A 22096-nucleotide genomic window follows, 5' to 3' on the forward strand; every position below is an offset into this window, starting at 1 on the left:
GACTAGTCCAGGCATATCTCTCATAGTAGCTATCTATGAATGTGGCCTAAAACGTCTGTATACCAACATCATGTCATACTGACAACAGGGTGGACATACCTAGTCATTGATGACCACTGCCTTGGTTTTACCATAATCCTCCCTTCAACCTGACTCTGATCAGGACCTTTGCTAATAGAATATGCTGTTACTGTAAACTTCTGCTCAGCATCTAATTATTCCTAAAGGTTTTGCTCTTGTCATCTGATTGGCCATTTTCTGAGGAAACAGAGTTAGGTTAAGTAAACAGGATGTCAAAGTGTGGATTTAATTTCTACATCACCAAGTGTCTTCTGGGCACGAAGTCTTGTAAGAAACAAATCTCTTGTTTGCTCTGGTTAATTTGATATCCCAGCACCCACAGTTAGAGTACAATCCCCATCTGTACATCACCCACGGTGATTTCAGATTGGTAAACATGTTTGTCCTGATGGTTACTGAATATTTAAAGAGACACAATTTCTCCCGGGTCCTATTTCCCTCTGCACTTGTGACTAACATAATGTTATTATACAGTGGGGACTTGAATCTGCCAATTTTCTGTTTTGGTAATTTCTCTCTATCATCTGACTTTATAAAGGGACAAACATGCATCCACTGTCACGAGGGAGACCAGGGTCTTTCAAATGCTTAGGAACTCCAGAAGGAGGACAGAGGGCACTGTGCTGGGTACAATGCAAGAGTCAGCCCTCTCAGTCCCTTCCTTGAAGAAGGAGGACGAGGGGTTTAGAGGGATAGCGTATGGGACGAATACCAAGGCTGCGGGGACATGCCAGGCATGGACTCGCCCATCTCACCTCTTGTTCCTGTCTTCCAACTGTAGCGTGTACACCATGTCCTCAGCAGCATGTGTCTTGGAGTTACTGTCTCCCCACTTGAGCTTCAGGCTCTGCGGACCGGAGGCAGCACACTCCAGCCTCGGGGGTGAGGGAGGTAACGGCCGAGTTTTTGCTTTAATGAACTGACTAAATGGTCCAACTCCAATTTCATTGATAGCCTGAATTCTGATCCTGGAGGTGGGGAAACAAAAGAGTACAGGTTTAAGAAGTTGAAGTTTCTTCATTCAGAATGAACATTCACTGGAGTATTTGCTATATGCCCCTAAGGCAAAGCTGGCGCAGAACAAGTAAGGACTGGGCAGTACAGAAGGGTGGATATACACTCAGTCTTGAACCCAGAAATTCCATGCACTAGAAAATGTTCCTTAGGATTTTAACTGGAAAAACATAAGTTTGTGACTGAAGGACTCAGACAAGGTCATTCTGGTCTAGCCACTGACTAGTAACTCAAAGCCAGTTTGGGAGTTAAACAATACATAAAGAATCTATTAAAAGAACAAGAAATTGCCAACAATCCTTCAACAGGACATTTACCCTCCCCCCTTACTGGTGACTCTGCATGTCCTTAGCCAGAGCTAAGACAGCACCTGCTGGTGTCACTTAGGTGTACGAAACTCTTTTTTTTTATTAAATAATTTATTTTTTCTCAACTCTATTTCATTCACACAGGGGTTATAAACACAGAAAGGCAGGATGTGGGGAAGGGGATGACACTGGAGTGTGGGTGTTCAGGGGGCATACAGATATCTTCAGAACAGGGTATCGGCTGGGTGAAGGTTTAGGGGACAGGTCACTATGACTCTGCCTATGATTCACTTGTCCTTATCTAAGTTGGTATTATCTGCCAAGGTTTCCTATTTACAAGGTCTATGACTACTGAGGCTGGTAAATTTCCACAAAAGCTGCCTGTTTACAAAAGCATATAGCCATCTGTTTCAATGTTTTTCCACAGAGACCCAAGACTTGGTGTTAGTATACATGTATGACAGGCCTATTGCTGATTTTAGGCCTATGGCTGATTTTAGGCCTTCAGTGTGTAAGCAGGACTGCCCCTGACATCTCCTCCCTTCTCTAAGTATAGAAGGGCTGTGGCGATTCTAATCTTGCGAAGGCGGGGATAGAGGCCTGACCTCCAGTAATTTAAGGGGACCTTGCAATGGCTCCGGTCCCCCTGTCATTGTCCAGTGAGGCATGAGGGCCATACCCATCCTGATGTGTACGAAACTCTTAACTGGATGCTTACTGTAAGTAGTAAAGATAGATCAGTCCTGCCCCATCCCCCACGGTCTAGGGATTTAAAATGTAATAGATTTAAAATGTATACATATAACCTTACATAGTGGGAATGCTATCCCTACTTCCCTCCTCCTCCTCCTCCTCCTCCTCTTCCTCCTCCTCTTCTTCTTCGTCTTCTTCTTCGTCTTCTTTTTTTCGAGACAGGGTTTCTCTGTGTAGCCCTGGCTGTCCTGGAACTCACTCTATAGACCAGGCTGGCCTCGAACTCAGAAATCCGCCTGCCTCTGCCTCCCAAGTGCTGGGATTAAAGGCATGCACCACCACTGCCCGGCCTCCCTTTTGCTTTTAAGTCCCAGTTTGTTGATTAGCCACAGCTCTTCAAAGTCACTGGACAACCCTTTGCTGGCTGTGCACTCCCGACCCAGCATGCCTCTCTGCCCTGAGTGCTATGGTGGCTCACCCACACCCACCCACTTCAGGGGCACCTCTGCATTAATGTTCTACACAGAAGAGTTCCCTACTTCCTCTTCCTCCTCTTTCGTATACAATACAAGCATCCTCTAAAATTCCACTTTATTAACAGGGTTCTCAAGTTAACCTCAGTTCTCCATGGCTTCATTGGTGTTAAGTCCACTTAGGTCTGTGACTTCCAGTGTCTTCATGACTTCTTACAGCCCCTTCAGTGGTGCCCTTTCTCTAGATTCCTGGCTAGGTTCACAGGAATCTGAACTCACAGTCACTGAGTGACTGAGAAGGGTAATGTTGGGAGCTCAGAAAGTTTCATTAAACTTGATTTGAATTCACAAAATAGCTTTTAAAAAACAGATTATAATGAATAATACACTCCAAGGAAAGACATTTATAGATCATTTTTATATATTTCCATGATTTAGTTACTTTTACGTAATTCTCAAGTGTAGCTTTTATTGCTTATACTTAATTAGAAGGTATAACAGAAGTACTACAATACTGAAACATGAGCCAAATTCTCCAAACTTAAAGAGTATGTAAGTCAACCGAAAGTATCTGTAACTACGGGAAAGGAAGAGTAACTTCTGCATAGGATAGAGCACAAGACTCCCCCTCCCCCGCCCCATTCATCTTGAGGACACAGCTCCTCTGGACTCTGAGAAGTATGAAGTCCTGCAGATGTCAGGAAGTCTAGAATTGGAGCTCCCACAGACCAACAGTGAGTTTTCTGTTTGCCTCCTTTCTCATCCCAGGGGCTGAACTAAGTTTAGAAGTCGGTCTCCATGTGGAACGGGCTGCAGAGAAAGGCCAGTTCCAGGGTGTGTATGGCTCTGAATGGGGTGGAAAACCTCTTCTCTCTACTCCCTAATTCTCTAGTCCCTACCTTGTCTACAGCCTACAGAAGAAAAAGCAGATGATCATATCAATTGACAAAGTGTATAATACAACCTAAGCTCTATTTCCAATCAAAATGCTCTGCAAACCTGGAGGGAGTCTCTTTGATATGGTATGAAGCTAACGAGAAGTCCATGGCTTCCATGACAGTGGTGGGAGAGGACATACTTTCCCTTTAAGACTGAGAGAAGGATCAGCAAGGCCAGATTACAGCAAGGATGCCTGGCCTTCCCACCCTCCTCTTTAGCAGCATTTGTTAGACATACCAACTGGAACTCAGGACAAAAGGTATAGAAAGCTAGGAAAAAAAAAAGGAATCCACCAGATGCTGATGAAAATATTATAGAGAACATTCTGAGACAGAGACACAGAGACAGACACAGAAGGGAGGGCTCACAAAGTGTCAGTTCTCCCAGGACTGACCTATAGACACAATGTAACTAAAAATCCCCTCACTCGGGATGCTGAAGCAGGAAGATGGAGCATTCAAGGCCAGCCTGGGTTACAGTGTGTACAATTCTTGTCTCCAAAATTAAACACATAAAAGAATAAAGTAAAAAGTCCTGGCAGGGTTCTTAGAAGATAGAAACAGGCTAATTCTAGAAGTTATGTGGAAAGGAAGTAAACTAGCCAACACAAATGTGAAAGGCAGGACTCAAGGGCTTACTATAAATCTACAGTAACCACAGGAGCACTGACTCAAGAACTTACTATAAAGCTACAGTAACCACAGGACCACTGACTCAAGAACTTACTATAAAGCTACAGTAACTACAGGACCACTGACTCAAGGGCTTACTCTAAAGCTACAGTAACCAAGACAGTGTGGTATTGAGACAGACAGGGAGACTAACAGAACAGAAAAGAGGCTCCAGAAATAGACCTACACAAATATGGCCAATTGATTTGCGGCAAAAGTGTGAAGACAACTCAAGGGAGGAAGGATAGTCTTTTCAACAAATGGTTCTGGGAGCAATTAGATGTCAAGAGAAAAAAAGTAAATATGTCAACTTAAATGTCACACCTAAAAAAATAAAATAAAACCAATGTAGTCAAACATTGACCAAAGATCTAAATGTAGAATATAAAATGGTATCTAAATGTAGAAGAAAACACAGGAGAACATTTCCATTACCTAGAACTTAGAAAAAGAAAGGTTTTCACATGTGACATGTTTGTGATAATAGAGAAAAGGAAAATCTGGGTTGTATTTAAATTAAAACCATTTTCCATGTTCAGAGGATGAAGAGGAGCTGGGGACTGGGAGAGAAGACTCCACACTGCCCATGTGACACAAAATTTGTCTTCAGAATATACAGCGACCTCATCAGAGCTCAAAAGGAAGGGTGAAAGACAGGCTTCAGAACCCAGCACCACACATACTTCCTCAATCTCTCTATTTTCTCTCTCTCCATATATCCATCCATCCATCCATCCATTCATCTGTCCATCTATCCATCCATCCACCCATCCACCCATGCATCCACCCATCCATCCACCCCCCACCCCCCCACACCCACACAGAGTGTGAGAGAGAGAGTGAGCACAAGTATTATCAAACTTAATACAAACCAGATGGAAGACTAGAAGAGACACCAAAGAAGACATACAGCTAATAGATAAGCAAGGAAATGCTCCATATTTGTCATCTGAAAAATGTGACTTAAAAAATCCCAAGATACCACTATAAATTGTAGATTTATGCATACTTATGTACATTTGAATGTATATAAAATGTGTGCATGAATGAAAGAACGAGCTACACGGCTTCTTGAAAAAGCTAAACATATATCAAACATTTGTCACACTCTCAGATATTTACTTTAGAGAAATTAATGCCAACAGTTCCCACAGATGCTCAAAGCAGCTTTATTCCTAACACCTGGAACTAGATGAGGTTCGGGGTATAGCAGATACTTATCCCTAGCAGATGACCGAAGGCCATCAGGCAACATGAAGGGCCTTACTTTTTCTATTTCTACTGTAGGAGGAGAAGTCACCTAAAATACCAATGAAGGTTGAAACTTTTCTTTGCTTCTTACAGGAGCTCTTAGTAATGCTTCAGAGTATTAACAGCTGTCTGCATTTCCACACCCAGGCCTGAAGTGCAACAAATGCTTCTGGAAGCAGAGAGAGGAAACCCCTGAAAAGTAAGCCATGCCGGTGGTGAAGGTGCACTGTCCTATCTCTTCTCAGAGGAAAGAAGACATTAATCTAGCTTTCTAGCCACACAATGACATTTTCCCCTACAAGATTTATGTGAAGGTTTTTCAGTGTCCAAGACATCATTTCTTCACTTCATTTAGGACAGGAGCCATCCATAGCCCAGGCCCAGGCGTTTCCAGCCATTGCTGGCCTACAGTCTATCAGAGCGCATCTCACCTCACGTCACAGGAAGCCCTTTGTCGTACAGTGCTCTGTACAGCCCAGCAGTCCTCAATATACACAAGAGGAAGGCAGCGGGCTGCTGAGGATGCATGTTCTGCTTGCCCAGCATACGGCAGGCAAAGCAAAACAACATTTTAGAGATGGGGTCACTTATAATAATAAAAAATGGCTTAAGAAGCCCAAGTTTTAGCTAGTATGATTAAAGTTACTTACACCCCAAACCTCTACAGCAGCAGTTTTCAATCTGTGGGTTGTGACCTCTTTGGGGGTAAAAATGACCCTTTCACAAAGGTCACATAATCAGATATTCTGCATATCAGATCTTTACATTCTGATTCATAACAGAAACAAAATTACAGTTATGAGGTAGCAATGAAAATAATTTTATGGTTGGGGCTCACTGCACCATGAGGAACTGTATTAAAGTGTCACAGCATGAGGAAGGTTGAGAACCGCTGGTCTACAGTCCTTTAGTAAGGACTGGGCTCTTGACTCTCTAGGCCTGTGATTTCTAACTGGTTCCATCTACTGCCACTGCCACTTCATTTTCATTTGCATAACACACCATCAGCTACCAGGGCCACCAAGAATCCTGTGCTGACATAGCTGCTGTGACAATCCTGCCCTTCCTTTTGCAGGCTCTTTAGAAGTCATTTAATACCTTCAAGCAGCAGTTCCTTCACCAATAGAATGAGCACGACACCACCTGTGCTGAACTGACAGTGGATTAAAGAGATGAGGAGAATGGGGCATGCATTTAATTCTTAGTATCTTTCCACCTGACTCAATCAGAAAGGGAGTCAAAGTGGCCAAAAGGATGCTGGTGAATTCCAAAATGGTGCTTTATGGAGTTCTTGATGTAGGTTACAAAAGCAGAGGCCTGGACTTCATATCACGGTGCCTCGTCTCATTCCTAACCACAAGGCCAGAACGTCTGTCTACTTGACAGTGGAGGGAACCAGAGCTAGCACAGCAGTGTTGAGTGGCTCACACTGACCTACGTGTGGGATGTGGTCAGTGTGAGTGTGCACTGGTTCACTTTTGGTTCAGACTCTTCCTGTATCTGGCACTCTGTATTTTCTTGTCAAAATTTGGACCTAACATGGCTATGAATCCAACCCAGGGATAATTTTTATTTAAACCACATATTCAGGTCACCAACTGTTCTCTTCCAATAAGAGCCAGCAACTTGTTGTTTGGTTTTTCGAGACAGGGTCTCTCTGTGTAGCCCTGGCTGTCCTGGAACTCACTCTGTTGACCAGGCTAGACTCGAACTCTCGAACTCAGAAATCTGCCTGCCTCTGCCTCCCAAGTACTGGGATTAAAGGTGTGCGTCACCACCGCCTGGCTAAGAGCCAGCAACTTTAAATTCACTTTATTTGGCAATTTGCTCCTGAAACTATTAACCGGGTCTTGGGAAAGCTCACTCTAACTACCCACCCCTTTACAAACATACATGGTGTGTCAGTGAGCCCTAGGAAACAGCTATCCATGTCACCAATGTGCTGAGCTAACATTAATTCTTCCTGATGACAAAATAACACTTCTGTTGAGATTGAGCTGAGGATCTGATAAAGTCAAGCTGTCTTAGTCTCTAGGGAAAACGCTGGCTGCGCAGCCGAGGATGCTCAGAGGCTGGGAAGGATGAAGGTAGCCACCACATTGTTTCCAGGGTATGGCCATAATTCCCTATGTCTCAGTTTCTGTGGAAGAGCACTGAACACAACATACTAACTTGGATAACAACCAGGAGTTCACTTCACAGACGGAAAAAGAAAAATAAGGTTTGCGTTTTATTAAATTATTAAGATCGCTTCCAAATCTTCAATTGGCAAGATTCGTCTTTAGCTAAAGTAACATGTTAATCCCAAAACTCAGGTAGGATTTACAGATTTATCTTAAAAAAAAAGGTGCATTTTATCAGTTTTTGAAATTTAAAGGAATTCAAATGAAATACAAGGGAAGCAGAATATTGCTTCTGACTTAAGAAAGTGACGTAATCCTGAGCTGATAGTATCTTGGCCAGGTTACTGTGAAAAGAAACTGACCTTTCCACAAGTCTGCAATATTCATCAGTATGCTACCACTGATGATTAAGCCAAATTACGGAGCATGTCTTTCAGCCTGGATTGAAAAATCCACTATCACAGTATCATTCTGGATGCCAAGTAGCTTCTGGCTTCAGAAGGTCATAGAGCCTTCCACAGTGTACTTTTTACACACGCAGTCAGACTTCCGATAGCAACTACATTAAAAGAAGAATGATGTTCAAAACAAATTGTCCTTGGGGAAAGAAGGTGACTCCTTAATAGGTCAGCCACCCAGGCCTCAGGCTGCTGAGTGGGCTGAGGTGACTGAGATCAGGGCCCCGGAAGCCTGGGGCGGCGCAGACCCAGGGACAAGCTTCTTACAAGCATCTTGTTCTACGCTTCCCTGTAACTAAGAGACTAAGACCATGGCTAGCAGGAATCTTCTAAAAGGGACAATAGAAAATTCCTTTTGTGAGGGAAAAATGGAGTCAGAGCCAGCTGTCTGGAGAGGCCTCTCTTGATGGAGGCTGGACTGGCCTCTGCCAAGCCCCTCCTGATGCCTCAGTGAGACAACAATACTATCCCCAGGCAAGCCAACCTAAACCAACCCGTATCATCGAAACTGCCTGACTCCTGCCTCAATTTTTTTTCTACCTAAAACACATGTGTCTAATCTCAGAAGGTAGCTTAAAACCTCATGTAACACAGGCAACACTGCCAGGGGATTGGCAATTTTAACCCCATTTCACAGTTGAGGCAACAGAGGCATGAATGACTTCCTCAGATGGCAGAGGCGTAAGTGAGAGACTGGGTCACAATTCAGAATTTGGCTCTGCCTACAAAACCCACCCACATCTCATTATGGCTGAGTGGCATATGATTCATTTCAGCAGTGGCCAGGGTGCTTATTACATAGTAAGGACTCAATAAACGTTATTTTCACCCCCCTTTTACTTAGCAAAAACGGGCATAAGTGAGCATACCAAACAAACCCATTTTAATTTTTCGTTGTTTAGCAGCTCAGTGTGAGTCAGACATATAATGACGCTGTGATCTTCGGTGACCTCACTAGCAGTTCAGGATGTTGAGAGGAAGGCTGCAGCCCGCTCCCCCCCGCAAGCAGATGGATCACTGCTGTGCCAAGAGAGGCCACCAGGAGACAGACTGTCAGGAGAGGATAATGAGGGAGGCCACCGGGAAGTCACACTAGTCGGGAATGGGGTGATAAGGCTGGTGAGACACCTGAAGGAGCCCACTAAGCCATAGTTCATAGAAGTGCAGCTCAGACACGTACACTCTCAACCTACACATGCACTGACACGCCAGGACAAAGGTTTTCACACAGCAACATGCTTCTCATGGGAGGCTAATGCCCAGCGAGGCATTTTTGTCTGTTTGTTTTTACAGGGTAGTGTTCTCAGTAATAGCTGCCATCAAGTTCTACCCAAGACCCACTAACAACTTGTCACAAGTTCTGAAGTCACAGTTTGGCATAAGGAGTTGTACAACAGGAAGGTTGATATGGGGAAGAACGAGTCTGGATTTTAGTTTCAAATCTGCCTCTACCTCCTGCTGGCAGGGTTTGTGCACCTCAGGGGACTTAATGCCATTCACCTTGTAGACTCCAAATGACGGCCTTCTATCTCAGGGCCAACCTTCATGATTAAGATACATCTTTTTCTCTCTCTCTTTAAAAGTTTTTATTTAATTAATTTTTACATTTATCAATGTGTGTGTGTGTATGTGTGTGTGTGTGTGTGTTCACAAACATACCACGGTAGAGGTCAGAGACCAGTTGCTAGAGTCAGTTCCCTTATTCTACCATGTCAGCTCTGGGGGTTGGGCTCATGTTAGCTACCATGGCAGCAGTCACCTTTACCTGCTGAGCTATATTGCCAGCCCTAAATTTTATTTAAAATTCTTTTACTGTTCTAATTTTTTGTTAACCTCTGTGTATGGCATATGCCTGTGGGTGTCCATGGAGAGCAGAAGAAGACACTGGATTCTCTAAAGCTGAATTTTATAGGGGCAGATGGTTCTGAGCTACCTGACATAGGTGCTGGAGCTGAACTTAGCTCCTTCGAAAGGATAGTACACACTGTTAACGGCTGAGCTATTCTTGAGCAACAATCTTATTTTTCTTTTGTTTGTTTTAGGCAGAGACTCATGAGGTACTAACTCTAGCTGGTCCAGAGCTTGCTATGTAGACCATGCTGGCCTCCAAGTCACAGAGATCCACTTGTGTCTGCCTCTAGACACAGGGATGAAAGTCAGGTGCCAGCACACCCAGGTTATTCTTTTCTGCACTCGAAGCAGCAGGTTCCCTAGGACATTTCACTCACACACACTTCTGTCTGACCCTGCAGGATCCTGACTTCATCCCGCTAAGCTTTGGTCCTCCCAGCATTTCCCCTTTTACTTTCCTCATGTGTGTTTGATCCCTTGCCCACGTGGCTTCTTTCTCCCTGTGTCAGGGCCCCTTTCTAGTATGCTGCCCTCAGCCACTCACCCCATAGGAAAATTAGAGCTAACATCCACACACAGCCAGAGTGTCCTGTATTTCATGAATTTACTTTTCTGAGTCTGGGTCTCCTTCCTAACTTTTTGGGCATGAGGCAAGGCCTGATCCTTTGTCCATTCTCATGGAAGTCTCCAGGGGGAACAGGGGGCACTAGCTCTGCCACTCCCAAGAAGGTATTTCGACTTCTGAGAGCATTGCTGGAGGAGGCAGGGCCAAATGAAGTAAGCGGCTTTACACACAGAGGGGGGTTGCTAAAGTTCACAGGATGGTCTGGACTGCCTGGGGAGCCACAGATGGACCACTGCCCGGTCATGGAGCTGCTCAGGCCCTGGACAGGAGCGGTGATAGCAGGTGACCCCAAGTCTCTCTCAGCTTATCGTTTGCGACTCTGCTTGGCAAGAAATGTGCAGAGGAAAGCTGTTTTCACTTTTCCTCTTCGATCTAAAACACAAATTCAATTTCAGATACAGTTCTAAACTTAAATGTAATACTTTTAAAGATTGCTTTTTAATTCCAGTCAATTTCAAATACAGGTTGTGCCAGCAAACCTTAATGGGTAGTTCTGACAGCAGTGATGGGGAAGAGCTGGATCTGCTATCTCGCCATGCCAGCAGATTTACTACAGCCAGCCATCTAGCCTGGGGAGAAGAACAGGGGACTTCTATACTTAAATAAACAAATAGACAGAATGAAGAGAGCTGAAGAGATGATTTAGTAGTTTATGGCACTACTGGCTGCTCTTCCAGAGGGCCCATGTTCAATTCTCAGCACCTACATGGAGGGTTACAACTGTCTAAAACTCCAAGGGATACTTGGGCACTGCATGAACGTGGTACACGCAGGCAACATGCACATTAAATAAAAATATTTAAAAATTAATCTCACAAGTTCTTTACCTAACCTTATACATGGTGATCTTCTTACTGGTATTTTAACTAATTTATTGAACAGAAAAAGGTGAGGTAAAAGTTAACCAGGCCTTAGATGTTTTGAAACAGTCACTACCAGGGTTCACTATAACTGCTACCATTGTTTCTGAGACCTAGACTCACAGAGCCATGTGTTCTGTAGACTTCTCTACAGTAAGCAAATGTACTCCAGAGGCAAACACCTTTACTGTCGCATCAGCCCAGTTCCTCTTCATTCGGTTCTGACCGGAGGGCCTGCTTTCGTGTGGATCTGATGGTTAAGCACGGAGTACATGGCTGCATGTGTGTAACATGGACTCTGTGTTGAGTCACAGCCCCAGATCTCACTAGACTACCTCTTTCCATTCTTGTGACTCTATGGGGACCATGGGCTTCCTCTTTCACACCCCAGCAGGTGTTTGTGCATAACGCTCCTTTCACTGTTGGGCACCTGTTCTCCACAGTTGTCATTTACGAGTCCTTGAGATCTCTGAGAGCTCTCTAAGCCTACCAGGCACATATATAATGAAATATATAATATAATATATTTCACAATATAATGAAAGTGTATAAAGCAAACAAGGGAAATTCTGTTGCTGCTCTGAGAACTGATGAAGGAGTACGTGCAGAAGGAGAGATGGATAGTATGAAACGCCAGGATTATGCCTCTAGCCCTTGGCAGCTGCTGAGCAGCCTCCCTCCCTCTCCAGCTTCTGGGGATAAGAGAGACAGTCTAGGGCTGGACAGAGAGCTTACTAAGCAAACAGCTTGCCCTGTCAGCATGAGAATCTGAGTTCAAGTCTCAGAATGTACGTATAAAAAAAAGCCAAGTGTATGGCAACATCCTTTAATCCCAGCAGTGGGGAGGCAGAGAAGGGTGGCCGTGCAGACAGCCCACACTAAGCTTCTAGCCCCAGGCCAGCGGCAGGAGCTGATATTGAGGCATAGGCACTTGAGAGGCGAGGAAGATGGATCTTTAGGAATTCAAGGCCAGCCAGGTCTGCATACTGAGTTCTAGGGCTGCCAGAACTATGTAGTATCAAAGAAAACCAACTCAAACCAAAAGCAAAAGAACAAACAAAAACCAGATATCTCAAACCAAGCCAAACCAGAAAAAAAAGGTAGAGACCACCCAAGCAAGAACATCATCAAAGGTCCCTCTGGTTTCTACAGGCATGCATATACATGCATATACACACATACATGTATACACACAATGTATATACACAAGTGCACACACACAAATGTACCCACATGTGTGCATGTACACACACACACACACACACACACACACACACACACACAGAGACTAGAATGTGATAGAATATGAGAAAGCACTGCAGAAAACATGAAAGAAATGACAGGCTTTCAGAAGCAGTGATCCCATCTGCTTGCCTTTTGCCATCCCCAGCCCCAGGAAGTACAAGTTGTGTTGGAAGATAATTTACCATGACCAGGCCGCTGGAAACCTGCTATGTGGCTGCAGCTCAGTTTACACATTCAACACACTCATTTATTCCTTATTAGGAACCTGCCTGGAGAATCATCTTGGTGTCTTCTTATGGGGAAAGGCACACAGAGGATACCTGGTCTGTAGACCAGTACCCGAGCCTGGCTGATGTTCCTGCAACCCAATAATCCACGCATACAGTCATGCACACACTGAAAGCCAGGACCCCCGTGGGCCACACTCCATTATTAAGAGATGCTTTTTAGATCTCTCCCAGTGAGATGTCCTGCTGGCTGCAGTGATAAGAATCACAGAGAAAATATATGAAGCAAAAGGGAAGACCAAGGGCACAGGAGGGAAAAATGACCCAAGGGTGAGGTGAAATTCTCCTTGAGTAGCTATAAATTATGGGAAACTATCACTTACTGTATGTAAGAAGCAATATCGGCTCTTGGGCTATATTTCATTTAGTCCTTTTAAATTTGTTAAAAAGGAAAGGCTGGGGAAAGGCTGGGATGCAGTAACTTTGTAAGGGTTTTCAGCCCTGGAACGGACACCGTGGACCAGGTGGTCCTTTGGCAGCAGCTTTTTCACTCACCGGTATGTAGTTTCTGGAAGGAGGTTCTTCATCACGTGTGTGGTAGTGTTGCCCACAGTAAAGCAGGTGTCTCCCAGATCGATGTTGTAAGCAACGATTTCAGACCCATTATTGCACGGCTCTTCCCAGTTCAGTACAAGGCACACAGAGGGTGAGTCCAGGTGGGCACTGAGGGGCTCCTCTTCCAGGACACACAGAGTGGAGACGGGGTCGGGGGCAGAGGCTGGGGTCTGGCAGTGGACAAGCTCACTATACGGCCCTGCGCCTGCTGGATTGAGGGCCTGGAAAACAGAAGAGTGTGGCCAAGTCACAGTGCGCCATCTCACATGCTAGGACCTCCATATTAACAAATGTTAAGGTGTTTTGAGTGGGGGCAGTATATATGGTGAATGTGTGTACATGTTCATGCGTACATGCACATACATGTTAAAGTCAGAGGTCATCCTTAACTGCTCTCCAGCTCTGTCCTGATGTCTAGGGTGGCATATGTGTACCCTGTTGCTTGGAGACATCCCTTCTCCACACCCAGTTGGCACCACAGATCCTTTATTGCATGGCTCTTCCCAATTCAGTGCAAGGCACACAGAGGGTGAGTCCAGACAAGCACTGAGGGGCTCCTCCTCCAGGACACAGAGTGGACACAGGGCTGGGGCAGAGCTGGTGTCTGGCAGTGGACCCCAATGCCCCCACTGTATCTCCCATCATAGTCCCCATCCTCCAGGCTGTTGGGGTAGAGTTCCTGGGGACACATGTTTTCCTCTCATAGCCATGTCCTGCCCTATCAGAAGTCACACTAGCCCAACTACCTTCTCTCTAGTCAGTGTCATGACTCTCCCTGGTATCTGCACAGGCTCTGCCCTAGAACCTATGCTCACAGAGATTAGATGCCAGCCAGGACTTACTTTGCTTTTCAATTTTATTTTTATTTATATGTATGTGTCTGAGTATATGTCACATGTATACACGTTTGACCAACATGGCCAGAGGAGGAGTTGGATCCCTGCAGCTGGAGTTACATGAAGGCTGGGAATCAAACTCGGGTCCACTGGAAGAACACTATGAGCTTTTAACCACTGGGCTCCCTCTCTAGCCATGAGTCAGGGCTTATAGTTTAAATCCCTTCGATGGATTCTGCTTTACTAAAAATGAAGATGCAAGCCCTGTATTACAGGAGCACAGGGAGATGCCATGTGCTGCTCGTCATGGTTCCTCAGAAACACCCAATAGCACTTGGACTTCCTCCACTGTTCTTACTGTTGCTGGCTCTGCCTGCTCCTGGATGTGCCACACAGGCGTCAAGCATACCTTGACGGCCTACTCAGGACCTGTGCCTTTGTTGTTCACCTCAGGTCCTCCCTACAAACTCTGGCTGAGCAGCTCATTCCGCCTTGTAATCACTTCCTGTCCCAACCGCCATGATCTCTTCCCGTCTTCATCCACACTTCATCAGGACACTGACGACTAACACAGCTTATGTATCTGTGTGCCTGGTCCACTGTAGCGTCTGACAACCCAGAGCCTGACATGAAGACATGCTCCATAAATGCTATACAAGTATTTTTCTCTTACAAAGGTTAAAATATTTGGCAGCTTTCTTATAACAACAAGAAACCCAGGGCTGGACAGTTGGTACCGTGCTGGACAGTTGGTACCGCAGTTGAGGATACTGGTTGATTCCCAGCATCCACATCTGCTGTAGCTCTACTTTCAGGAGATTTGACACCTTCTGGCCTCAGCAGGCACCGGAGATGTGTGATACACTTACACACGCACACAAGCAAACACTGGTACACATGAGAAAGGAAACATTTCAAAGAAATGAAAGCGATAAAAGCCAGTCTCATTCACTCCTGAGAATGTATCAGCACAAATGGAAAAACTAGGGACACAAATCTTAATTTTTAAGGCATACAATAAAGCTTACAGTTCTTTCATTTGTTAATTAAAGAACAACAGAACCCCAAAACAAAAGACAGGCTACGGATACTTGCTTTTATGAACCTCCACTAGCGCTGAATGATAGTGTTCTGAGACAGTATTATTTCATTATGAATGACCCTTCACAGCCTTTTCCCCAAGAACTTTAACCTGAAAAATTATTTTAAAAACCTGCATTTTGATATTTAATTTAATTCCTGATCTTCTGCTGTAGAAGATTGAAGCTGAAAGCTTATGTGACAGCCTGGGATGCTCTTGGCAATGGGGGTTGGGGGGAGGGAGAAGGCTTTCACAGTGGGAATTTAGCTCAGATCTCCAGGGCATCATTTGACAGGTCCAGTCATCTCTGCCGCCTGGTCCCTCAGTGAGCAGATGGGTTGGTACTGCTGAGCCCCGGATGCCTGTTCAGAATGTACTGGTTAGGAGGTGACATTCTGGGGAAGCCACATAGGACAACACTAGGCACCTTAAACTCCCAACTGGGAAAACCACAAACAGCAGCCATTCCCCAATTTCTCGAAACTCCTTATCTTGAGCTAGTTTTAGGTGCACAGAAGAGCTACAGGAAAAGTAATATCTGCTTCTTCTAGACCCCGAATTTCACTTGCTCAAGAATAATGATAAAAACCAAGCAACTGGGGCTGGAGACACAGGCGGCTTAGTGGGTAAGCACACAGGCCGCACTTCCAGAGGACCTGAATTCAATCGCCAGGACTCATGTGGTAGCTCACAACTGGCTGTAACTATAGCCCTCTTCAGGTCTATGTGGGTACTGCATGCACACGGTGCACAGACAAGCAGTCAGGCAAACACTCATGCACATGACATAAAAATAAATAAAATCTAACAAGAAAAAGGTCAAAAGGCAAAAATGGCCTGGAAAGTATCCTTGGGCAGCACTATGAACCACCGACACCTAACTCAGGCCTTCCCACATTTCCGGCCCTGTTCCTGTTCCATCTGGGGGTTCAGCTCATTGTCTCGCTTCCCTTGGCAGGCTTGGCTGTATAGAAAACTCTTGATTTACATTCTTCTAATTTGAAGTTTTCAAAGGAAACGTAAGAGCAGTTTTTACTAAGCAATACAATAGCCATGATGTACAAATGCCTCTTGTGAATATTTACTTTGGTAATTCTTTTGTGTGTGTGCATGGTTGGGGGTGGCTGGGGACTCAACCCAAGGCCTAGCACTCTGACCTATGAAACTTCTTAATTAAAATATCCTCAAGGAACAAGACAAAAATTCCTGAGCAAAACAAGAAATGATTAAATCACCTTTTACAAAACTGAATAGTTATGAAAATAATTTTTTGAAATGTCAAATACTCAAAAGGATATACAGGGTGGGCTTGACCACAAAAGAATGTCAAGTGGCCGCATTTGCCATTTCTAGAGAGTTCACAGATACCAAGAAGTCAGCAGAGAGCAGAGACTGGCTCCTGGCAGTGTTTCTTCAGCCTAGTAATGGTGGTATGAGAAGTGCTAGCCTCGTGCCATAGATAGGGTCTTATCCAATTCTTGACAAGCACAGGAATTTAAAAAACACTTTCTACCTCTGACTGCCAACCAGAGACACAGGGCTATTATTTTGCAAGTTATATTCTGATCACAGTGTCTTTTAAAACAGTTTGGGGAAGCCAATACTGAGCGAAACCGTGTGTCCTTCAGGAAAAGAGGGAAGCAGAGGGCATAGAAACAAGGAGACAAAGCTCTGCAGCACAGGGCAGGGCTCTAACGGACAGCAAGCAGCTCCAACAGCAATGTGGTGCTCGTTCAGTGTCCCTTTCTTTCTCCAGTGACTTAGCCTTACTGATGCAGGATCAGATAATGTGCTGTGACCTGGATTTGCTGACACAGGGCTAATGACACCATGTGTGGTACATTCACAAAGGAATGGAGGGCACTGCCCAACAAAGGCAACCAATGAGAAATGTTTACAATGAAGCAGGCCCCAAACTCAAGGGAAAAGGCTTTGGTAACCTGGGAACTTAATTTACGAAGGGAATGCATCTGTAACGAGGCCAGGATGCTAAGTGCACATCTACCACGCCCCTTGCTGCAGGCTGAGCATGGCCACATAAGCTTGGCATCTTTGCTTCTTTATCTATTGAAATGGAAATGTGCTCCATGACAGGCTGCCTCAGGGCAGCGACTGCAGCAATGAACCTTCTCTCTTTCCTGGGCATCCTTCCACCCCAAAGAAAACAGTGTTCAGAAATCACTTTTGAATAATGGGAAGAAATGGATCCTGCCTCGGGAGTCTCTGGATACTGAGAGTTTATAAAGGAGAAACCCAAGTTACTAATGTAAAGGATATCTGCCATAATTAATACTCTTAGAGTCAGACTATGAACTAGTGCTCCAGATGCCACAGTTTGTGTTCCCAGACAAAAACTTAAAGGGAAGCAGCCCTGCATGACCTTGATGCGATGGTTCTGGTTAACTGTCAACTTGAAAGACCCTACCTCACTAGGGAAATGGCCTCTGGGCATGATTATGGAGATTGCCTAGATTTCTGTTTAGAGGGTAGGAAGGCCTGGGTGGTGCTATCCCTAGGGTGGGATCCTAGACTATATGCGTGGAGTACCATATATATGAGTACCAGCGTGTGTTCAACACTCGGCTTTCTGACCAGATGCGATACGACTGGCAGCTTCAAGCCTGCTATGCTGCTATGCTGTATCTTTAAACTGGGAGCCAGAATAAACCCTTTCTCCCTTATTTTGACTTAAAATAGTTATTAGTTGCTTTTATTAGATCATTCTATCAAGAGCAATAGGAAAGAAAGTAAGACAGCAACTAGTTCAAATGAATGAAGTATATGTTTTTGTGTTTTTAGTGCAGTTTTACAACTGGTATATAAGTTTCCTGTCTGTGTGCCAATTCCACACTGCTTTCCCACAGAGGTGGAACTAGAATGCATCTTCCTCAGGAAGTGGGAGCCCCTCCCCTTGGGTCCAGCCGCTTGTCCACTGCACTGGAAAACAGTATGGACCATAGTGCTACTGTGAAGACAAGCAGAGAAGATCCTGGGTTTGCTCTAACATGCTATGACCTCCTAGAAGAGACAAAATCAATTGTAAAACACCTTGTGTGTATAAGGAATTATGTATATGTGCAGATGTGCCCACTGTGTGTGTGTGTGTGTAGGACACAGATCAACATCAGGTGTATCTTCCTCTGTTTTCCATCTTATTTTCTGAGACAAAGTCTTTCACTGAAAATGGAGCTCACCAGTTAGGCTACTGGCTGCTCTCTGGAACTGACCTGTATCTACCCACCCACCCCCAATGCTGGAGTTACAGAAAAGTAGTATAGCACCTAACTGTTATCAGTCTGTCGGGAGTCTGAACTCCTGTCTTCATGCTTGTGTGGTAAACATTGTTCTGAGGGAGCCATCTGCCCAGCCCCTCAGAGGACTCTCCCTTGTGATCCCTCCTCCATAGCCTTCAGCCGCTTTTCTGAAGCATCTTTCAGCAAATGCCTGTCTTTAGGAGTAGAGTCGGGTGTTCACCTACCTGCAGTCTGCAGCAGTACTGTGCAGCCGGCAACAGATCTCGTATCTCAAAGCAGGTGTCTGGACCGTGATAAATGAGTTCTAAGGATTCCTCATCTTCTCCCCATTCCAACCTGTACTCGGAGATGTCGGCACCAGGGCTCTCGGGGCTCTGCAGGGCAGATGTCTGTAGTCATTTCACTGAGATGAGAGCACCATACTCCAGGATAAGCCAATAAAGGAAAGGTAAGAGGTGACACGCAGCCTCCTCTCAGCTCTGACCACTTCCACAATTGGAAATGATACAACTGATTGTCAAAGGGAGATTTGCTTGTATACGGACAAAAAGTCACATGCACTCACACACACGCTCACGACCCCCCCCACCCCCACCCCCCATGCACACTTTGGCTTTGTGGCATCCTTACAGCTTGTATTTGGGGGCAAAGGTAGAAGAAACAGAAACAGATGGGCAGCATTTATCAGACTCACCTCCCAAACTACCAGGACGCAGCCATCAGGCGTGAAGGAAACACATGGTGCTCTGCACTGCCCAGGGGGCCCTGCGGCAGTGGTGATTTCTGACACATCAGAGTAGGGACCGTACTGAAAGAGAAGAATATGTGTTTGAATGTCAGAATGGTCTCTGCATGTGTGTACATATAAAAACTTATAATTAAAAGTAAGGTCAACAGTATCATTAATGTAAAAATATTATCTGATGTTCTTTACTTTAAGAAGTATATGGATAAACTACTGCTCTTTCCCTGATAGGTAAACATCTGTTATACATGTCTATTTTTTTTATTCAAAAAATTTAAAGAGTTGGCATGTTTTTCCTTTAATGTGACATTAGGAATAAAGACCATTCAGTCAAGGAAATGAAGAAAGTTATGTACGGCAGTTTCATTTTAAACTTAACGAGTCTCTTGGGATTACTGGCTATTACATTCTGAGTATCTGTTCTGGTGGCTGGCACCCCTGGCCCTCCACTACTACTTTGAGATAAGGTCTTCCCATGTAGCCTACGTTAGCCTTGTACCTATGATGCTCCTGCATCAGTCTCCTGACTACTGGGATGTACAGGGATGCCTACCATATCCAGCTAACCTACGCTGCTGCAACAGATTGTCAGAATGCCCTTGACCTCACATGACAAGCCTTTTCTTTATATTGTCAACTGGCTTTTTCCCCTTCTTTTAAAAGTAGATTTCATCAATTGGTGAAATGCAACACACACACTGAGGCTCTAGACTCTAGACTGGCATCAGTTTGTTCTACATGTCTTCTTATGTCTCTGCTGCTTACATCCCATAAATCTGTATCACTCTGCCTCTTCAAAGAAAAAAAAAGAACAGTTCCTCTGTGGATCACACAGACATACTTCCTCTCAACTTCTGATCTACCCCTCAAATACCAGATAAACAAGACAGCAGAGGAAAGGACCAAAGAACTATGGAGTTTTTAGAGGAACCAGATCTAAAGTAAGCAGCCTTCTCCTCAGGTTCCACCCTACTTGCCTAGAACAAAGCAACCCAAGGCGTAGACTATATGCTATAATACTGAAAGGTTGTGTGTGTCTCATGTGCGTACAGGTACATGTATGAGTGGAGGGCGGGAGACAATCTGCTTCTCAGCCCCTTTCCACCTCTTTTTCTGAGATGAGGTTGTCCTAGGAGGTCCAGTAAGCCCAGAGATCCTCATGTCTCTGCCTTCTCAGTGCTGAAGTTTCAGGGAGATCCCCCCATGCTTAGCTTTTAAAGATGTAGGTTTTGAGCTCTAACTCAGTATATGGCGGGTGTTCTCGTGACTCACTGCCCAGTTAGTTCCCTTGGAGAACTATTACTAGGACTAATCAGAAGCCCCAATTCTTACAAGTGACGAAATTACTGAGAACAGGAAATACTTTCATGAATTAGCGCGCACACACACACACACACACACACACACACACACACTTACTTCATGGAAAGAATGAGAGACAGAAACTTGGTAGTGTTGGGCCTACCGGAAACCGTGACACCATCGATTTACAAATAAGGATGTTGTTACATACATACACTTTAACAGTTGTCAGGGAGTAACATTCACACATGGCTGAGGGATGGCAGGAGGGTAACGAAGGCACCTTGTGCTTTGATTGTGGTAGGTAAGCTCATACTCACCCCTCCATCATTCAGAGCCCGCACTCTGAAGCGATACACAGTCCCAGGAAGCAGGTTGCCGACGGTACACTCCAGCTCGGGTCCGTGGTACACCTCTGAGGCGACGTCCTCAGGTTCCGTCATTTCCACACTGTACTCTGACACCTCACAACCACTTTCAGATGCAGGCTCATCTAAGGATGTAAACATTTTCATCTTTGAACACTTTTTTGGACTTCTTTTTATTTTATTTTTATTTAGGTATATGAATATTTGGCCTGCATGCATGAGTGTGCACCATGTGTGGAGGCCAGAAGGCGGCACTGAAAGCTCAGGAACTTGAGCTATAGGTGTGTGAGACACCACGTGGGTGCTGGGAACTGAACATCCTCTGCAATAGCAGCAAGTGCTCTTAACCACTGACCCATCTCTCCAGCCCCAGTTTTTGGATTTCTAGTTGATTGAGTTTACATTTGATTTTCTACTGTTACTGTTCAAAATATACAGATGGTGTGTCCTTGAGTGTCTATCACAAAAGGAGCCTCCTGTTCAAAAAAGTGAAAAAGCTCCTGAATGACCCAAACTACCCAAAGCAAATGCATTTAAACACGGTTGATTATATTAAAAACAATCCAGGAATAACAGGAGCACTAGGAAACCCTTCACATTTAATAATGGGAAGGGAGGAAGGAAAAATATCTATAACTTAAAGTCAGCCTTCCTGCTAAGTCTACATGACCCCAAACTGTCATACCATTTTATTACACTTTAAACAGACATGGTGGCCAGAAAGTCTGCCAGTGTTCTATACATTTGCCCTTGCTATGTGGATACTTGTAGGCTGTTGGCACAACTGGAGGTGGTGTTAGGCAAGGCTAGGAAAATACCAGAGCCCACAGAGAGGAGGAACTTGATGCTGCTCTTTCAACCGTTTCATGGTTTAATCTCTAAATCATGCATTTTTTTCACATGTTGAGCAACCCCTGGTCAAGGCAGATTATTCTGGAGTTTTCTCTAGCAACATGGCGGCTAATGGTGAGAGTAGCAACAGCAAGTGCAGCCCTGTCAGGAATGGGAGCATGAGCAGTAGAAGGCTACAGATGAGAGACAGCCAAGGTGCCAGGCTACGGAGAACATGGTCATGC

At 44.8% G+C, this 22096-nt stretch overlaps 1 protein-coding gene across 5 annotated transcripts in view; it reads right to left on the bottom strand.

The window, feature by feature from the left end:
• Positions 1-22096, bottom strand: part of Fndc3b (fibronectin type III domain containing 3B) — a 291713-nt gene that overhangs the window by 23476 nt on the left and 246141 nt on the right. For all 5 annotated transcript variants that reach the window (XM_028763225.1, XM_028763232.1, XM_028763211.1 and 2 more), the window contains 5 exons: positions 20973-21145; positions 19300-19413; positions 18830-18979; positions 13375-13655; positions 837-1049 (listed from right to left, as the gene is read on the bottom strand). In XM_028763225.1, coding sequence (XP_028619058.1) covers positions 837-1049; positions 13375-13655; positions 18830-18979; positions 19300-19413; positions 20973-21145 — 931 coding nt within the window. The remainder of the gene's footprint in view (positions 1-836; positions 1050-13374; positions 13656-18829; positions 18980-19299; positions 19414-20972; positions 21146-22096) is intronic.

This window comes from Grammomys surdaster, unplaced genomic scaffold (assembly GCF_004785775.1).
Source record: "Grammomys surdaster isolate TR1022 unplaced genomic scaffold, NIH_TR_1.0 62, whole genome shotgun sequence".
NCBI classification, from domain to species: Eukaryota; Metazoa; Chordata; class Mammalia; order Rodentia; family Muridae; genus Grammomys; species Grammomys surdaster.